This window comes from Psammomys obesus, unplaced genomic scaffold (assembly GCF_907164565.1).
Source record: "Psammomys obesus unplaced genomic scaffold, mPsaObe1.curated_primary_1811, whole genome shotgun sequence".
Classification (NCBI taxonomy): domain Eukaryota; kingdom Metazoa; phylum Chordata; class Mammalia; order Rodentia; family Muridae; genus Psammomys; species Psammomys obesus.
The window spans coordinates 4,976,859-4,994,829 of record NW_026596162.1 but is presented as its reverse complement, the minus strand read 5'-3'; the positions used below and the strand labels follow the sequence as shown (position 1 = coordinate 4,994,829).

The 17,971-nt window shown below is 38.9% G+C and overlaps 1 protein-coding gene across 1 annotated transcript; it reads left to right on the top strand.

Moving 5' to 3' along the window:
- The first annotated feature begins 6,905 nt into the window (after nucleotides 1-6,905).
- Nucleotides 6,906-12,018, top strand: LOC129667445 (60S ribosomal protein L29-like). The gene is made up of 2 exons (XM_055595095.1): nucleotides 6,906-6,944; nucleotides 11,572-12,018. Exons 1-2 carry the CDS (start codon nucleotides 6,906-6,908, stop codon nucleotides 12,016-12,018), a joined length of 486 nt encoding a protein of 161 aa, XP_055451070.1.
- The last annotated feature ends 5,953 nt before the right edge of the window (nucleotides 12,019-17,971 follow it).

The window sequence follows — 17,971 nt, the reverse complement described above, 5'->3', positions numbered from 1 at the left end:
TGCTGGCAGCGATGGGATGAGCAGGGAATAATATCCTCTGGGATTTCTTTTGCTTCTCTCCAAACAGATTTCTTTCAAGCACACTATCACATTGGAAAAAAAAGAAAAGAAAAGAAAAGAAAAGGACACCTGACACTGGGTTAACTTCCCCAAAAGATGGGGAAAGATATTAAATGGATCAATATAAAAACAAGATACAAGAGTAGTTTCTCTAGAGGTTTTACTTTCATTAACTAACTTAGGGAGGAAATGTATTGGGCAAATAATCCACGGGTGTAAAATGATCCTGGTGTTTGGAAGGAACTTTGAAAAGGACGGAATTAGCCTCGAGGCATTTCCAGATTAACCTATCTATACTGCCTTCCTCCAGCAGAACCGGAGAACTGGGAGAAAAGACAATCCTGAAACCTGACTTGCAACCTCTTGATAGCCTGGATCTAGACATCTCATGTTTTTGTGATAAGACAAACTAGGTGGGCTTACACGTAATAGCTAAGAGAAATCAGTTTCTCTTGTTTTAGCACACTGCATTGTTGATGGTGAAGGATTGATGCTGGTGTGAAATAAAAGGCAAGCACCCTGGCTAGCACAAATCCAAGCCTAATGTTTTATTCTGGCTTTGCTAGACTGAGATGGAGCAGACAGCATCAGCCTTGACAGGTTATGGGCTCCCCAGGTCTTTGGACAGTCTCGCTTTTCTGCAACCAGTTACCTTTGTAATCTGGGGTTAAACGCAGTCTGGAAAAAAAGGAGAAATATAAGAATGCCTCTTAGAATGTAATAGTCCCTCTAGGATGAAAGGAACACTTAAAGACCGAACACCAGTGGCCATGAAGAAAGCTATGATGGTCTGAGCGATAAATCAAACACACATGGCTGTGACCTGTTTTGTATACTCAAAGGCTCCCAGGTGAAAGGTAAGAAGCTGCCTTTTTAGTTTCCTAGAAATGCAACAAGAAAAAAAAAAAAAAGGCAAAGAAATACAGCATTTAAAACATGTTGACAGTTATCTGTTACAAACTTGGGATGAAGTTGTCTGTGGCCATCGGCCTATAGGAAAGCTTCTTTGTGCTGGTTATTTTTTGTCAACTTGATACGACTGTAGACAGCTAAGAGGAGAGACCCTCACTTTAGGAAATGTTGCCATCAGATTGTAGACATTTCTATGGGCCATTTTCTTGGTTATGGATCGATGTGAGAGGGCCCAGCCCACTGCAAGTTGTGACCCTGGACACGTAGGTGGTCTTGGGAGGTATAAGAAAAGTTGCTGAACTTGAGCCAAAAAAAACCCAAAAGCCAGTATACAGTATTCCTCCATGGTTTTTGCCTTTGCTCCTGCTTGAATCCCTGCCTTCCTTGGTGATAAACTGTGATCTGGACAAGTAAGCCAAATAAACCTTTCCCCGCTAAGTCGCTTTCCATCATGGTGTTCATCACCATGCTGGAAAGCACACTAGGACAGTCTTACCTCTTGGAAGCTATCTGTAGACTGCTGCCACCCTGTGATGTGATCCACAGCCAACCCTCTCAGCTACTGCATTTGTGCCACACAGAAATATTTGTTTCTGGTTGTTGTCGATTTCATGAAGATTCTCTCCTTACCCTTATTCCATGGGACCACACCAGAAATAATGCTGCTTCTATGAAGTGGAAATTTCTGGTTTCTCCGAGGGCTGCATTTTGTCATGTGATGTTTTGCTGTAAGCCGGACATGTGATGGTTTGCCGAGGTTGGCTTGTGGGAGGGCACATGATGTTTTGCTGTGACCCCTTTTGTGTGAGGGGTCTGACTATGGCCAGCTGAGAACATTCGTAGGTGGGCTTTGAGGAGAGGACATATTGAGAGGCCCACACACAAGAGACATCGCTTTTTGGATAGACATCTCTGAGCTACATCGCTGCATTGATCCTCGTGCTCCAATACTTGACTTCGCAGAGAAAAACATTCCAGAGAGCTTCTCTGGGCAATCCATCTTGGTCTTGTGGCTTTGGCTTTTGCTGAATTCATGGTGGTACTCCGTGTTGGTCTTTGGACTGGACTGTTGGTATCCTGACAACTGAGTATGGTAATCCCTTAATGATCCATCGACCCTGAAGTAGATAAAAGATAAAAGAGTCTATGGCCCTTTTCCCCATTATTCTCCTACCTAAAGTTGTGTGTGTGTTGGGGGATGGGGGAGTAAGGGAGATAAAGGTACTTAAGAACCCCAAATAAAGTAGGTTTGGTGAAAAATCTAAGCCTACACTTCTATGTCAGAATCTGCCTGTCTGATCATGTGGCATTTCCTTTAGATCATCTTCTATGATGACTTTGCTTCTCCCACAGAAAATCCAGTCTTTTTCAGGAAGATTTTTGAGTGTCATTTTCCATCAAGGCCACTCCTCAGTCCATCCTAGAGGGCAGAATCCAGAATGTCATATTACACTCTGATGAAATTTGTCCTGGTATCGTAACCTGAGGTATTCTTTAACAGGCATTCATGGTATCAAAAATGACTTGAAGGAGGCAGACAGAGTAGTTGTTGCTATTACAGAAGAAAACATGAGATATGTTGGTTCAATGACATAAGAGAAAGCACAGCCCCCCTTTCAATACAGCCAATATTCATCTGTCCCCAAGACAGGAACACTAGCCATCCTCAATGGATAACTACATGCAACTTGAATTTTTCTCCTAATCCGAGGACACCCAGGCAGGCATGTCTTACTGTGCACTTGTCTTCTTCCAGATTTTCACAGGAGATCTATAAGAACCAACAGCCTTTAGATGCCTTTTAACTCCTTGCCATAATCTGGGACCACTTGAATGGGGACAGGTAAATATGAAAGATGAAAACACAGGTTGTTACACACAAGTTGGGCAAGAGGTTCATTTTAACCAACCCTCAAATTTAAATTGCCGTGCAGCACTAGATTCAAGTATTTTTTGAAACGTGGCACCTGTATACTCATGTATATTAAACAGAGTTTACATTTAAGAACATACACAGTGAACAGTGACTTGGTTTCCAGGAGAGAAGTCTTGCATTTTTTCGAAAGAAACACATTTTTAATACCCAGTGGTTATTTGCTCTGAGCACAGATATTTTCTCTTAACTGTATATGCTTTTATGTTGCCCGAGCAAATAAAATGTGGTTTTTATTTTTAAAATACAGAATTTCATAAAAATTTCCAGAAATTGGCATATTTAACATCAGTTCTTCCACTGACTTGTGGCCTTTCCACTCCAATCATCTGTGTTGATTTCCTGTGTGCAGCATGTCTTATGGGAGGGATGAAGTGAGACAATAAAGAGGAGCAATGCCCAATCAAAGGATAGTTGCCTACAAGGACTTTACACGAATGTGTAAACTGGCTGCTCAGAGAAGCGCGGTCGCGGTCAGACTGAAGTCTGACGATGAGATCTCCCAGGAAGCCATGGGAGTGACTCGCGCTTTCCACATTTTGGGATTCCACATAAAAAGAGGAGAGACATGGTTCTCTGCCCTCTTTCCCAAGGGCTATGTAGAAAATGACCATAAAGCGTAAAAGCGATTGCTGTTATGGTATGTCTTAAATCCCTTGAATTAACTTGTTCTGTGCTCGGGTAATACATTGTCAGTTTTAGGACCAATGCGCGCGGGCGCACACGCTTACACACACACACACACACACACACACAAACACAAACACATACACACACACCACTTCTGAAAATGACGTGCTTGTCCTTGACAGAAAGAGCATTTATTACACCTGATAGGTTTTTTTTTTTTCCAGCATGAACAAAGTGGATTTGCATCATTCATTCTCCTCAGTGCTTTTTTTTTTTTTCTTTTTCAGTCTGATTTCATCACATGAACATAAGCATACATGCATCCCTTTATGGAGCACTCAAATTAAATTGTCTTTCTGGCTAACGTCAGGGAAAACCCTTTTCCAGCTTCTTTCCACCACTCAATAAATTATTGCAGTCTGTGCACCAAACACAAATTACATGCTTTATTAGTATGTTCTGTGGTAACATCAAAACCACAAGTGTTTACATGTGCTGCACGCATGCACTCTGGTTTTTTTTAATAGTGGGTTGACAAGAGATTAAAGGCAGAAATATGGCATTTTATTAAAGCAAACATATCAGTATGCCTACCATGATAAAATGATCTAGTTTTCTTCAGACACAAAAGTTTCCGTTGAGTGATACCTTTGAAATTCCTTGAGGGCACCCTATTATTCACTCCTCTCAACAGAGAGCAGCTGCAAAATGGTCTCCAATTTTCCAAGAGTATTGCCTGGTCATTCTTTACTGTCAAAATGAAGAAGAGCATAAAAGTTAAGTCAATAAAGTAATATGAAATGCTTAATATAAAAATTCAGGAATGAATGATTAACCATTAAAAAGTTACAGTAGCTATTTCATCCAGAAAAAAAAATTAACATTTCCCCTGAAACCTATTAACACTCCTTGTAAACAATATTCTTTTTTGAAATATATGACCTTTCCTAATGCTTTCCGCACACATGGCATTTTTCTTGTATCCACTTTACCTCTCCTGATATGAAGTTGAGTTCCTCAGGAGAGCACTCTGAGCCCCTTACCCAGGAATGTGTTGCCTTGCATACATCCCACGTGGATGCCCATTTAAGTTGGACAGTGCTGACCCAACTCCCAAATCACAGGATTTTCCTGTAGACAAACAGGTTGGGTTATCTGATAGCCCAAAGCTTCTTCATCAGCTAACCTGGACAAATGGTCATTATGAAAATTAGCATAAATGCCTCTCTTTTCTTAGAATGTGAGCAGAAAAGGCTGAAGTAAAATAATTTTTCCATATTGTTTAAAATACTATTTGCACAAAATCTTTGGGAGTTTCACATAATGTAATTTGAACATATTCACTCTCTCCTAACTCCTCCCAGACCTACCCCCTACTTCCACACCCATATGTCTCTTTCTCTCTTCTTTCTCTCTCTCAAAAACTTAGTCAGTCCAAGTTATGTTACCCAAATACTCTCAGCTGTGGGGCCTCTTCTGAACCACAATTAATTTACCAGGAGTTATGTGACTAAAGACTCTTACAAGACACCAATTGTTTGGAAGCTAGGAGTGGAACTTCATGAACACCTCTAAACCTCCATGCTACATTTTTTTTCCTGGGCTGAGCTTGAATAGGTCTTGGGCATACTGTCAAAATTTTTGTGAGCTCATATAAACAACAGCCTTGTTTTGTTCAAAACAAAACAAAACAAAACAAAACAAAACAGTTTCATTTTTGTCATCTGCTATTTCTGGCTCTTGCAATAGCTCTATTTTACCTTCTACCATGAAGCATTAGCAGAAGTGGTATGATACAGGTATCTTAGTTTTGGTTGAGCTGGGGTCTCTGTGTTATTTGACATCTACTGCAAAACATCTAGGAGGGTTGAGATATGCATTGATCTACAGATATACCAATGTCTGTCATTGGGATTATTTTTAATTATAGAAAAAGGTCCATTAGCAAAATGATAATAGTAGGTTCTTTCTTAGGGTATATGACATATCTAACTACAGATTCTTGGCCCCTAAAATGGTGCCAAGTGTGAGTTCCATTTCATGGAACATACCTTTGATTTCCCCCTCCCCCCCCCCCAAAAAAAAAGAAAGAAAGAAAAAGAAAAAAGAACATGGTTGGTTACTCAAATAACATCATGCTGCTCTTCCATTAATGCTCAAACCTTCCTAGGATAGTCATTATTACAATTTACAGGGTTTACAGCTCGGTAAAAAGTGATTTTTTTTTCTCAAATAGCAGGTATACAGTACTTTTAACTATGATATCTAACCAGTAGGGACGAAGCTTCCAGCTCAGTGCCCGCTTGATTTATCCATGTTTGATGATTAAAGTATGATGCTGTCTCAGAAGAAGAAAACAGGAAACAAGTTAGGAACCTGCCACAGAGGGCCTCTGAAAGGCTCTGCCCTGCAGATTATCAAAGCAGATGCTGAGACTTATGGCCAACTGTTGGGCAGAGTGCATGGAATCTTACGAAAGAAGTGGGAAATAGTAAGATCTGGAAGGACAGGAGGTCCACAAAGAGAACAACTGAACCAGAAAATTTGAACACAGGGGTCTTTCCAGAGACTCACACTCCAACCATGCATGGAGATAACCTAGGACCCCTGCACAGATGTAGCCCATGGCAGTTCAGTGTCTAAGTGGGTTCCATAGTAATGGGAAGAAGGACTGTCTCTGACATAAACTGATTGGCTTGCTCTTTGATCATCTCTCCTGAGGGGGAGAGCAGCCTTGCCAGGCCACAGAAGATGACAATGCAGCCACTCTTGATGAGATCTGATAGACTGAGATCAGAAGGAAGGAGAGGGGGACCTCCCCTATCAGCAGACTTGGGGAGGGGCATGTGTGAAGAAGGGGGAGGGAAGGTAGGATTAGGAGGGGAGGAGAGAGGGGTTTATGGGAGGATACAAAGTGAATAAAGTGTAATTAATAAAAGGTTTTTTCTTTTTTTAAGCATGATGCTGTCTTCAACAAGAGAGTCATACCATGAAGTTCTGGAAGGAAAATGAAAGCAATGATAATAGCTTGCTATGTTGCTGTGGGGGGAGGTCTATACGGTCTCATTGGCCAACAACTGTAAAAGAGGCTACTTATTCCTGGTACTGAGATTTTTATTTGCCACCCCTGTGGTTTCTGGTGAAGGTCTGAACTACCCCACTCAATGTCATAGCATAACCCTATTTAAAATGAAGTTGTTGTAGGATATTTTGATCATTATTAAGTAATAAAGAAAACAAAACTGTCAAGGACCTATATTAAAGCTAATCATTTATAATTGGATATTGCTCAGAAAAGTAACACTGTGAATGCAATATTTACAGGAATGGTTTGACAGAAAAATTGTAAAATGACCTAGCCAGTGTCAACATGATCATCTTTGAGATTAACATGTATTGCCACACATTGGTATGAGAGCCATTGGAGAAACCCAACCACATCATCTTCATAGAACTGTCACCAGAACTGTGGCAGCCTGGTTATCATGTGGCATGAGTAGCTATGAACTTGACTTTAAGAATAATCTTCACTTTGCAGAAATTTTAGATATTCTCATAAGCCTTTCCTCTTACAGAACTTATTTGTTTGAACAGATATTATGTATTGCTATTTACTAGATTTTTGCTTTCTGGAACTAGACAAAGATATCCTGATGGCCTATTACTAGGGAGGCAGGAAGCCTGCCTCTACAAACATCCATTGAACAATCATCATTTTAATATACACATATATTAGATATGGCTCTACATTTTATGAACAAGAGCAACTTAAAGTCAGATTCTGACTGCACACATAACACAGCCTGGCTCAGTAAGTATCATAAGGAGAAGTGAAAACTCAGGAAGGTCATTTGCAAGGGCTAGTAATTGAGTTTATGTCTTATGTTATTTTCTGCAATAATGATGGACATGTGCTACCTAATTTGGTACTTAGAAGTGAGAAGGATATAAACAGGGCCTTTGCAAACTTCCATATTAAGGAGTAGACATCAAAAGATCAGTAAGAAAGAATAGACAAAGGGAAGAATAAGAAATATTTAGCACTACACAACTCAAATGTAAGTTGCAATGCTAAGAGTCTTGGGAAAATTGAGGATTAACATGCAAGCTGTTTTTGACCTTTGAGAAAGGAAAATTGGAGGCATTCCGTTAATCACAGACAGCTAAATGCAGATAGGCATCTTTGCTGTCTCCCAAAACTGTATTCAAAAGAAAGAGATTAAAGAAAGATTAAAAAGGCAAACACCACACACTTAAAAACATTGGGGAAACCGTGATAGAAGATGAAAGAGCACTCAGGAAGAGAAGAAGCTGATAGAGATGTGACAACAAATTGAAGAGTTTGGCTCCTTCACTCAGTAAAGGCCAAACAGGAAGTAAGCTGATCTTTACCAAACAATTTCAGAACATCTCATAAAACAGAGCAAGAGGACATCATATAAAGCCAAGAATAAAAGGTGGTCTGAGAAACAGGTCATTGTTTGAACTCAGCTGTGGAATTATGAAGCAGGGCATCCCTGAGCTCAGTCCCAGTTGAGCGTGAAGCACCTAGAAATACCAAGAAAATGGCAAACCAAAAAAGGAATCTGAGGCAGAGGGTCTAAATTAAAAACTCTTGTCAACAAAGATAAAAATCAACCCAAAGAAAGAATAGCTTCTTTCTGAGTGGTTTTAGGATTGCAATCAAGGAGGTGCAGTCTAGAAAATGCACTGCGGGGTTTTTCATGATGATGGCTCTTTAAAACGACTGCAGGGACAGTTGTCAATTGCATCCGTTTGTTAGGAATTATGAAACTGCATAGGGATCCTTATAGAAGAGTGGGGGAAAGGATAGAAGGACCCGGAAGTGACCTGATCTTCACAAGAAGAGCAACAGTCTCAACTAATCTGGGCTCAGAGGCACTTGCAGAGACTGAAGCACCAACCAAGGACCATGCATGGACTAGACTTAGGCCCTCTCACACAGCTGTATCTAATGGGTAGCAGCTTCCATCGGGTCTCCTAAAAGAGGATGGGGGCTTTTACAGACATGGTCTCTGTTGCATGCTTTTTGATCACTTTCCCCTGGCAGGGCTGCCTTGCTAGGACACCTTGAAAGAGGAAACACAGTCCACATGAGACTAGATAGATGTGCTGGGGTGGGTTTGTAAAAGGCTTTCCTTTTCTGAGGGGCAGGAGAAGGGGGATGAGGGACGGATAAAGAGGAAAAACTGGGAGAGGAGGGAGGGGGCTAAGTCTGAGATTAAAGTGAATAACTAAATAAAAGTATATAAAGAATTCTGAAGGTGCAGCAAAGGTCAAATGGCTGGGTCAGAAGGCGAATGGGTGTTGGCCCAGAAAACAAGGGAATTGGCTAACCAAATGGTTGCAAGGGCTGCTGCGCTTGGCTCCAAAAGAGCTCAGGATAAACATATGCCTAAAGGATCATCTGAAGCTCAGTCGAATATTTCAGACTTGCATGTGCCAAGCACATAGCCTAACAAGGCTTCCATGCTCTGTGCTAAATGCTCTTTCACCTCTCATTTTCACCCGCCACTCTATTGGCGCTCAGAATCCTATGACCCAGGCTGTGTTCTTACTCCACAGGAGCCTCATTCTGCTCCCACAGACGAGGGCTACCTCACCAAAGAAGAAGTCAAAGTTCCTCAGTCACCTAATCTCCAACTTCTTACCCAGAGTTCCCGGGGTCTATTAATATTTAGGAAGGAGATTCTAAAGCATGAAACAAACACACAAACAAACAAATCAATCAATCAATCAATCAATAAACATTCTAATAGGAGAGGCAAAGAGACTGTAATTAAGATTGCAAGATTATGACTAAAAATTTGTTGTAAAATCTGTCCATATGTTACATATGGGGCATTTAAACAAGAAAAATTATTTTGTCTATGAAAAAATTAAATAAACAAGGAAAATAGTCAGTGTGGAAAGAAATAAAGGAAGAACATTCATGCTGTGTATCTTGAAGGCAGGGTCAGAGATATTAACAGATGCCTCTCTAATATTCCAGCAACATATCAATTGTCTAATATACATATTTAAAATTATTGAATATAAGAATGAATATGAATGAGTAAGTAAATAAATGAGTTATGAGACTTTTTTAATGTGGCAGAAAAGCTCATTGCATCCATGCAATAGCAATATCAAGAAAAAAATTTCATTTGGTTTTCAAGATAATGAAAGGGACGACACGGAGGGAAAGTTCTGTGGAGGGCTGTGATGTACATGGATACAGGGTCATGAAAGGCCGTGATCAGGTGGGCACTACCTTTGCCTGTCTTTGCTCAGAGCTGTCCATGCAGTAGTGTCCATGTTGGGAAGGGCAGATTTCACCAAACGGTGGCAACATAGGGGAATAAGGAAAAGACAGAATAACATTTTTCAGACTATCTTTAAATTTTAAATGCCCAAACGCCTCCCAACAGTTCAAATCTCTTCAAAAACCTTGACAGCAATGGCTTTTTCCTGTTAACTGTGGTAACTAAAGGATACTTTGTTTTGAAAACACACACTGAGTTTTAGCAAATGACATTGGCTTTTTTTTTTTTCCCACAAAGCTGGACTTATTTTATTGGAAGAAATCAGAAGGTGAAGAGTCATGAAATTCAGGTCACATTCTTTTCTTCTTTTATTCCAAGTGCTGATAATCAGATACTCCTTTTGGATTGAACTTCCACACTTCAGAATACCTGCCTTCTCATCCATTAAATGAAAATGTTCGCAGTGAGTGATCATCTGGAACCATACACTACAAATGGACATCTTCAAAAGAATCTTCTCTAGTTTTCTAAAATATAATAATGATATTTTTGATCCTTTCAACTTCCAAATGAAGAAAATATCTCACAAAAGCTTAACACATGTGATTTACATAGGAATAAAAATGTGGAGAATAAGGAAACCTGATAAGATTTGTCAGGTTTTGAATGTTGTAATTTGATGAATGATTAATGTGTAGCTAAAAGGAACAGTCTAGAGAATATACATCTGAGAATGCTTTCTCTGTACTTAGTAGTTTCTACAAACCACACAAATCTAAGAGCTGATTAAAGCAGCAAACATTAAGCTAACAAAAATCTCTTAAAATTGATCATGATAATAACATAAAACCTTTTCCATAAATGTCAGATGTGAAACATTGTCTTATTACTCTTTTCCTGTTGATGTAATGAAATACCTTGACAAAGTCAACTAAAGAGATAAAAGTTTAGTTTAGTCCACAGTTCCAAGTTACAGTCAATCAATACGGGGAAATCAAGGCAGCAGTAATTTGAAGCAGCTAGTCATGCATGCAGCTGAGAGCATAGAGAGAAAATGGATGCATGTAGAATTGTGTTCAATTCACTTTCTTCCTTGTCTACATAGTCTAGGATCTGAACCCTGGGAATTCGTCACACACTTTTCGAGGCAGGTTCTTCCCACTTTAATTAGCATAATCAAAACAGTTCCATACAGATGCACCCACCTGTCAATAGAACGGTGTCAAAACCCTTATTGAAACTACCTTTTAGGTGATTCTAGATTGTGTTAAGTTAAAAGTTCAAGCCATCACAACCCTCCGCCTAAAAAACGGGCAGTAGATAGGAAGATAGTTATGAATTCATCTAAGGCCACACTCCCTGTTACAGGAATGAAGATTTTTATTTCCATGAGTGTGTTTGTCTTATTTTGTTAGGAATGCCTATGGTTATATGCATTATAACCATGCATAGTGCCCATGCATTAAGCAGAAATCTGTGTCTCCTTTCCTCTGTGTCTTTATAAGGTACGATTTCATCAAATGAAATAATATCAGTAGTTAAGTCATATAAATCTCTGTTACCACATTTAAGTTATGGAACGCTAAAAGAATAAGCATTCCTTGAGGGAATTTGTCACCTATTCACTAAGAATAAAATTTTAAAAATATAATAATAATGATAATAATAATATAATGTATTTGCAGTTGTACATAGGGCAGTTATATCATATTAAGTTGAATTATTACCTTGTTAATATTATTGTTTTCATTTAGATATTAAGAATGACAGAGTCTCTCCAGGTCTAAGAACCACACCACACACAACAAGTCCCACAAATGGCATAGAAATGGCATCAAGAAACCCTACTCACAAACATACAAATCTCTTAAGGGGGTGGACCCCAAGTTCCTGAACAACATGCGCTTTGCCAAGAAGCACAAGAAAGGCCTGAAGAAGATGGAGGCAAACAACGCAAAGACAATGAATGCGGGAGCAGAGGCCATCAGTGCCCTGGTGAAGCCTGTGGCCATTAAGCCCAAGATGCCAAAAGGCCCCAGGAGCAAACTCAGCCATCTGGTTTTCATTTCTCACCCCAAGCTTGAGAAGCAGATTCGAAGCTACATGGCCAAGGGTAGTAGGCTTTGCCAAACAAAGCCCAAGGTTCAAACGATGGCAGAGGCAGCAGCCCCAGCTCAGGCTCCTAAAGGTGCCTGGGCCCCTGTGAAGGCTCCATAGGAAAGGCTTCTGTCAACGTGAAGACTATGGATTGGTGTGACACACCCACCTACACACTATTTACAGATGACCACTCTCCTATGCTGATTTTACAAATAAACCCAAGGCAAGATCTGTTAAAAAAAAAAATGGCAAAGAGATGCAATTGACTGTCACGATGACAAAGAGTGAACTTGTGACGGTTAACTGGACCACACTTGTGAGAGATTTACTCAGTGAGTTATTTGAAGTGGGAAGACATAATCTGAATGTGGGTGATGTCTGCTGGTGACAGCCCTGATAAAAGGAGGTGGAAGGCGGAAATGTTTCTTATGCCTTCTTGGCTTCAGTCTTAGTGGCTAGTTCATCTGCTCTGTGGCTGTCTCTGCTGCTGTTGCTATGTTCCTTCACTGAAGTCAGAACCAAGCTTCTTTTGGCTAATAGCATGGTCTGAGGACCAGCAGCTCTTCAGGAAACCTCCAAGCTTTCATTGCCAACAAGGTCTACTGAAGCAGCCAGTTCATGAACCTAGAACTACTAAGAACTACTCAAGAACTACTAAGTTCTTGGTTTCTCCAGTGGGAGACAGCCATAATTGGACTATTCAGACCATATTGTGTAAGCCAATCTAATGAATTCTGACTAATCTATTAAACCCTTACTAGAGAAACTACAGAAAATATGAATAATCAGGAAGACTGAACAACAGATTATTAATGATAATCGAATCATTAAAGAAGCAAAAAAGAAAAAGTAAAAATTGCTAGAATGAAAATGTAGCTACACCATATAAAATTTATGGTTAGAGATAGAAATAAAAGAAGTCTGAAGAAATAAGCCAATGTCTCTAAGTGCCTACCTTAAAAAGTATCACAGAGAACTCAAATAAGTTAATATTTTACATTAAGGCCTTCAATAAACAAGAAGAAACCAAATTAAAGCAGTACAAGAGGATAAATAAGATCAGAGCAGAAATTAATGAAATAGAAATAAAAACAAAGAATCAAATGAATAATTGGTTCTTTGGAAAGATAAACAAGACTGACATACCTTTGATAAATTGACCAAAAGAATGACATAAATTAGTAAAATCAGAATCGAGGCAGAAGAGATTATAACAGATACCAATATTGAAAGTATACAAAAGAAATGGGTAGATTTCTAGATGTATATAATCTATCAAACTTAGACCAAGACAAAATAAGTAATCTAAACAGCTCTCTAACCATTAATGAATTGGTTTGAAGCACTAATAAAAAGCTGTTCCAATTGGGAGTGGTAGCATATGCTTTTAATCTCATCATTCCAGGGGAAGAGGCAGGCAGATCTCTGTGAGTTCATGGCTAGTTTGGTATAGATAGTGTTCCAGGCCAGCCAGGACTGTGTAGAGTGTGGAGACACCCTGTTAAAAAAAAATGGAAGGAAGGACAGAAAAAACCAAAACTCTTCAACCCCCCAAATCCCAGGACAAACAGATTCAAAGAACAATCATAAAACTCTTTTAGGAAGTTAATATTATTTAGATACAGAAAACAGGTGAAGATACAACTAAAAATGAAAATTTAGGTTGATCTCCCTGATTCAGATGGGGCAAAATTCTCAATGAAATACTTAAAAAGTCAAAATTGTATTATAAAGAAAATTATGATCAAGTTGGTCTCATTCCAAAGATGTAAGGATTGTTCAAGAGACCTAAACCAATAAATGAATTCAAAGACAGAAATCATTTGATCTTCTCAATAGATACAGACATGTTTTTGACAAAATCCAACATACCTTCATGATAAGAGTCAGGGAAAGGCTAAGGACAGAGGCAGCAAAACTCAGCACAATAAAGGTTTATGTCAAACCTATAGCTAACATAATGGTAAATGAAGAAAATCATTAAGAATTCTCCCTAAGGTTAGGAATAAGATAGGACTGTTCACTCCTATTTAATATAGTGTTTGAGGTGGTAGGTGAATCAAAGAACAAGAAAAGGAAATAAGGGCATACAAATAGGAACAGAGAAATTCAAAGTATTTCTGCTAGCAAACGATTCAATTATATACATAGGAGATACTAAAGACAGCAGCAGCAGCATAAACAACAGCAAATCTTGGATCAGATAAACATTTTCAGCAAAGTGACAAGATACACACACACAGTAGTTTTTTATATACCAATGACAAGCACAGTGAGAAAGAAAATGACCCAATTAGCAATATCTAATCAAAAATTAATAAAATATACAGGAATAACCCTTATCAGGAAAAGGACACATCTTTAAGACACTGAGGAAAGGAATTAAAGAAAACACTAAAAGATAAAAAGGCTCCCTTGCTAATGGAGCAGGAAAAAAAATGATACTGTGAAATTGGAAATCATATCAAAAACAACCTAAAAATTCAATGTAATCCCAATCAAAATTCCCAGGGCCATTCTTTAAAGATTTTGAAAATAATCTTAAAATATATGTGGAAACACAAAAAGATTAAGAACAGCCAAAACAATCCTAGATAAAAGAATTCAATGGAGCTATATCGCCATAGCAAATTTAAAGGGACACTAAAGCATAGAAGTACAAACAACAGAACAAAATAAAGGACCAAGATATTAGTCCGAGCAACTACAGCTACCTGATTTTTATGTATAAAAATGACATACATACAAATAGAGAAAAGAAAACCTTTCAACAAATTGTTCTGGGAAATCAGGATGTCAAGAAGTAAAGAATGCAATTATATGCAATTATCTCTCTCTCTGCAATGCCCTTAACTCCTGAATGGATTAAGTATCCCAACATAAATTCTCAAGCTCCTAAAGGAAAAGTAGTGAATATACATCGCCATGTAACTATAGGCAAGGACTTTCTGAAAATAATTTAGCGAAAGAAAGAAAGAAAGAAAGAAAGAAAGAAAGAAAGAAAGAAAGAAAGAAAGAAAGAAAGAAAGACACGACCAATGATTGCCAAATGGGATCCTATCAAATCAACATGCTTCTGCCCTGCAAGGGAAAAGAACCGAGTGAAGAAGTAGCCTACAGAATAAAAGAAAAATCTTTGCCCACCTCTAACTGATGTTAATATCTAGACTGCACAACTTGGAATTGTGACACAACTTGACTTAAAAAAAATAATGAAGCCATGGAAATGAACGGAGAATTCCCAAAAGAATGAATACAAAGGGCCGATAAATATTTTAAAGTATTTGTCTTCATTAGCCACCAGGGAAGTGCAAATTAAAGCTACTTTGACATTTCACCTCATCCCAGGCTGTATTGCTACCACTAAGACACTGAAGTACAAATATTTATGTTTATACCCATAGATAAACACTACTCCCATCCATAGCCAGAAACGTTTCTCTGCAAAGAATGGTGGTGAGGGCAGAGGCACACTTTTGCTCAAGATGCTGAAAATAAGTTATCACTGAATGTTAATCTGTAAACAGGAAATTTGTACCACTCCCTCTAAATCTTTGGGAGCCAGGTGGTGGTGGTGGGGGAATAAGAGTGGAAAGAATGTAAGAGGAAGAAGAGAGGGAGAAGAGCTGTGAAATGCTGTCTTCTGTGCATACCACAGCTAATGAAGCCATGATCCCAGATCAGCCATGGCTGAAGACAATGGGCACACTCAAGGCTGGGCCTGTCAACAGTCACTCACTTGATCATGAGGGACCACTGGGCACCTTTGCTGTGGAACTACTGGCTACTCCTGTGCTCTGGGAGGGGGCACTCATTGTCCTCCACTGTGGACCCACTGAGGAGCGCAACAGTCTTCAGCTGATCCTTATTAAGATCAGTGAGCCTCGAAATAAAAGAAAAGGACTCAGATGTGAGATGAGGACTTAGAAGGTGGGGCCTAAGAATAGGGGTTGAAGGATGTAGAGGACAGATAATGTTTACAGCGATCAAATACACTGTATGCATAACCTGCAAAAAAAATTAATGTTAAAGTCACATTCTGAATTTCAATTTTCTTTTTAATGTTTTAATTTACCATGCTTTATGGACACTTAGGTATATACCATGATGTTTTCTTATACAAATGTATAGTGGATTTGTACCACAGCTAGGCAAATTAATAATCTAGTGCTTTCCACAGATACATTTTTTTTTCTTAATTTTAATTATGGGGAAATGTACAGGATAAACTGTGTCAGGGCCAATGATAAGATGTCGCCCATATAAAATGTAAATAATGCAAAGGTCGGGGGAAATTGTCAGGATCGGAAAGACAGTGCATAACAGATTCAGAAAATGATGTATTTATTTTTAAATCAGGCTAAACATATATCTGAAGCATGACATCATGATGGAAACCAATGGAAGCCGGGCCGCACAAAGTACTTACGTAATGGTTCGTGTCACAGACTATTTGACCTTAAAGATGGTTTGGAGCCTTACCAAGGACACAAACCAGCCTTGAAAGTCCCGTGGTGATATTCCTGTGAGTAACAATAGGACTTTGTAATTTAACTGGAAATGGATTTTAACCCGTTAGTAATATTATGGGTCCCATGCAAATGTTATCATCGGCTAAAGTTTAGAAAGATTTAGACTCTTCTCTCCATGGTAGATACAGATCAAAGATTCCATCTTGGACTTGGCGTGTCTCCTGGGTACTTGGTAGACACTGCTGCTTTTCTGATAGATAGAGAAAATGAGGCTAGGAAATTGCTATACCATCACTTACTCTTAGATGGAACAGGTAAAAATCCCAGGGGAAATCAGGCTGATGGGCTCTAGGTTTTCCAGAATTTAGCTATATGCTTGGAGAAAGAGTTTGAATGCAAACTTTAGATTTGAGCAACAGCCCCGTTTCGTTTCTTGTAATAGCATTGTGGTTTGGTGAGATATTTTTAAATGTAGGAAAGAAGAGCCACAAAATAGATCTTTTTAAAATCAATGTGCTCAGTGAGAAGCAATTTAGTTTGCTCAAAATATACACATTTGTGAATATGAGTATCATAAGAGGTGGATATCAATGTATATTATATTTAGGCAAGCTCTGCTTAAGGATGGACATAAAGAGGTTTTGGTGGTCCAGAAAACCTCTCATCTTGTGGGAGTATAAAGGGTTAAGTCTCAAAGAAAATGAGACTTGCCTCACATCCTATAAACAATTCAGTGTGTAGAGCAGAGAGAGATCTGTTGAGCAACAGCAAAGAAATCAACAGTAATAAAATCAACGGGGAAAGCAGAGAATTTGTTTATGATGCTCTCTGAAAACTCCTTATTCAAACTCATTTGAATAAGGACGAGGACTGGGCACTTGTCATTTGTCTGACACGATCACTCATGTTGTTGGGTTAAGGCAAAGTTTAAATTTTCTGCTTATGAGCACAGTGCTTGGAAGCCTTTCCACGCACCAACATTCTCTTCTGAAGTTTCACGTGCATCTGTGCATTTAATATTCCTGATTGAGTCACTCCGCAAATATTCTTTTCCAGCAAATGCCTGGATATAGAGCTCTTCATTTGCATCGAGTTCAGAAGCAAGGCTGTCTCCCAAACTTCCTCGGCTAAAGACACACAATGAAATGCCTCGTTAAGAACCTTAATTTAAAACAATCCACATTCTGCAAGTCAGAGGTAATACTCACCTTCTTTAATGAGTTTGGGTTCTTTCTATGATGAGTAAGCCTCCCTCGGCCTTGTCTGTAACAACTGCACTTAATCCTGCCTTTTTTTCACTTTCTCTTATTAAAAATAAAAATAATAACATTGTGTCTGGGGGTCAAATCTTCCTAGTCTACACTGAACCCATGTGCTGTTTGAGCACTTCTAAAACCGATTACCCATCTGGTGGGAGGACAAATAAATGCCTGTGGAAGTCCCGTAACCCAGAGCCTAGTATCCATACCAGCCTGAAAAGGGTCTGTCTTACGATTTGAAATAATTTCCATATAAAATCTATGTATAAGCAAAATATCCCAGCAAGTCTAAACAATAAAGCTGAGAGGCTCTTGAACAAATTGATTTTACAGCTATCT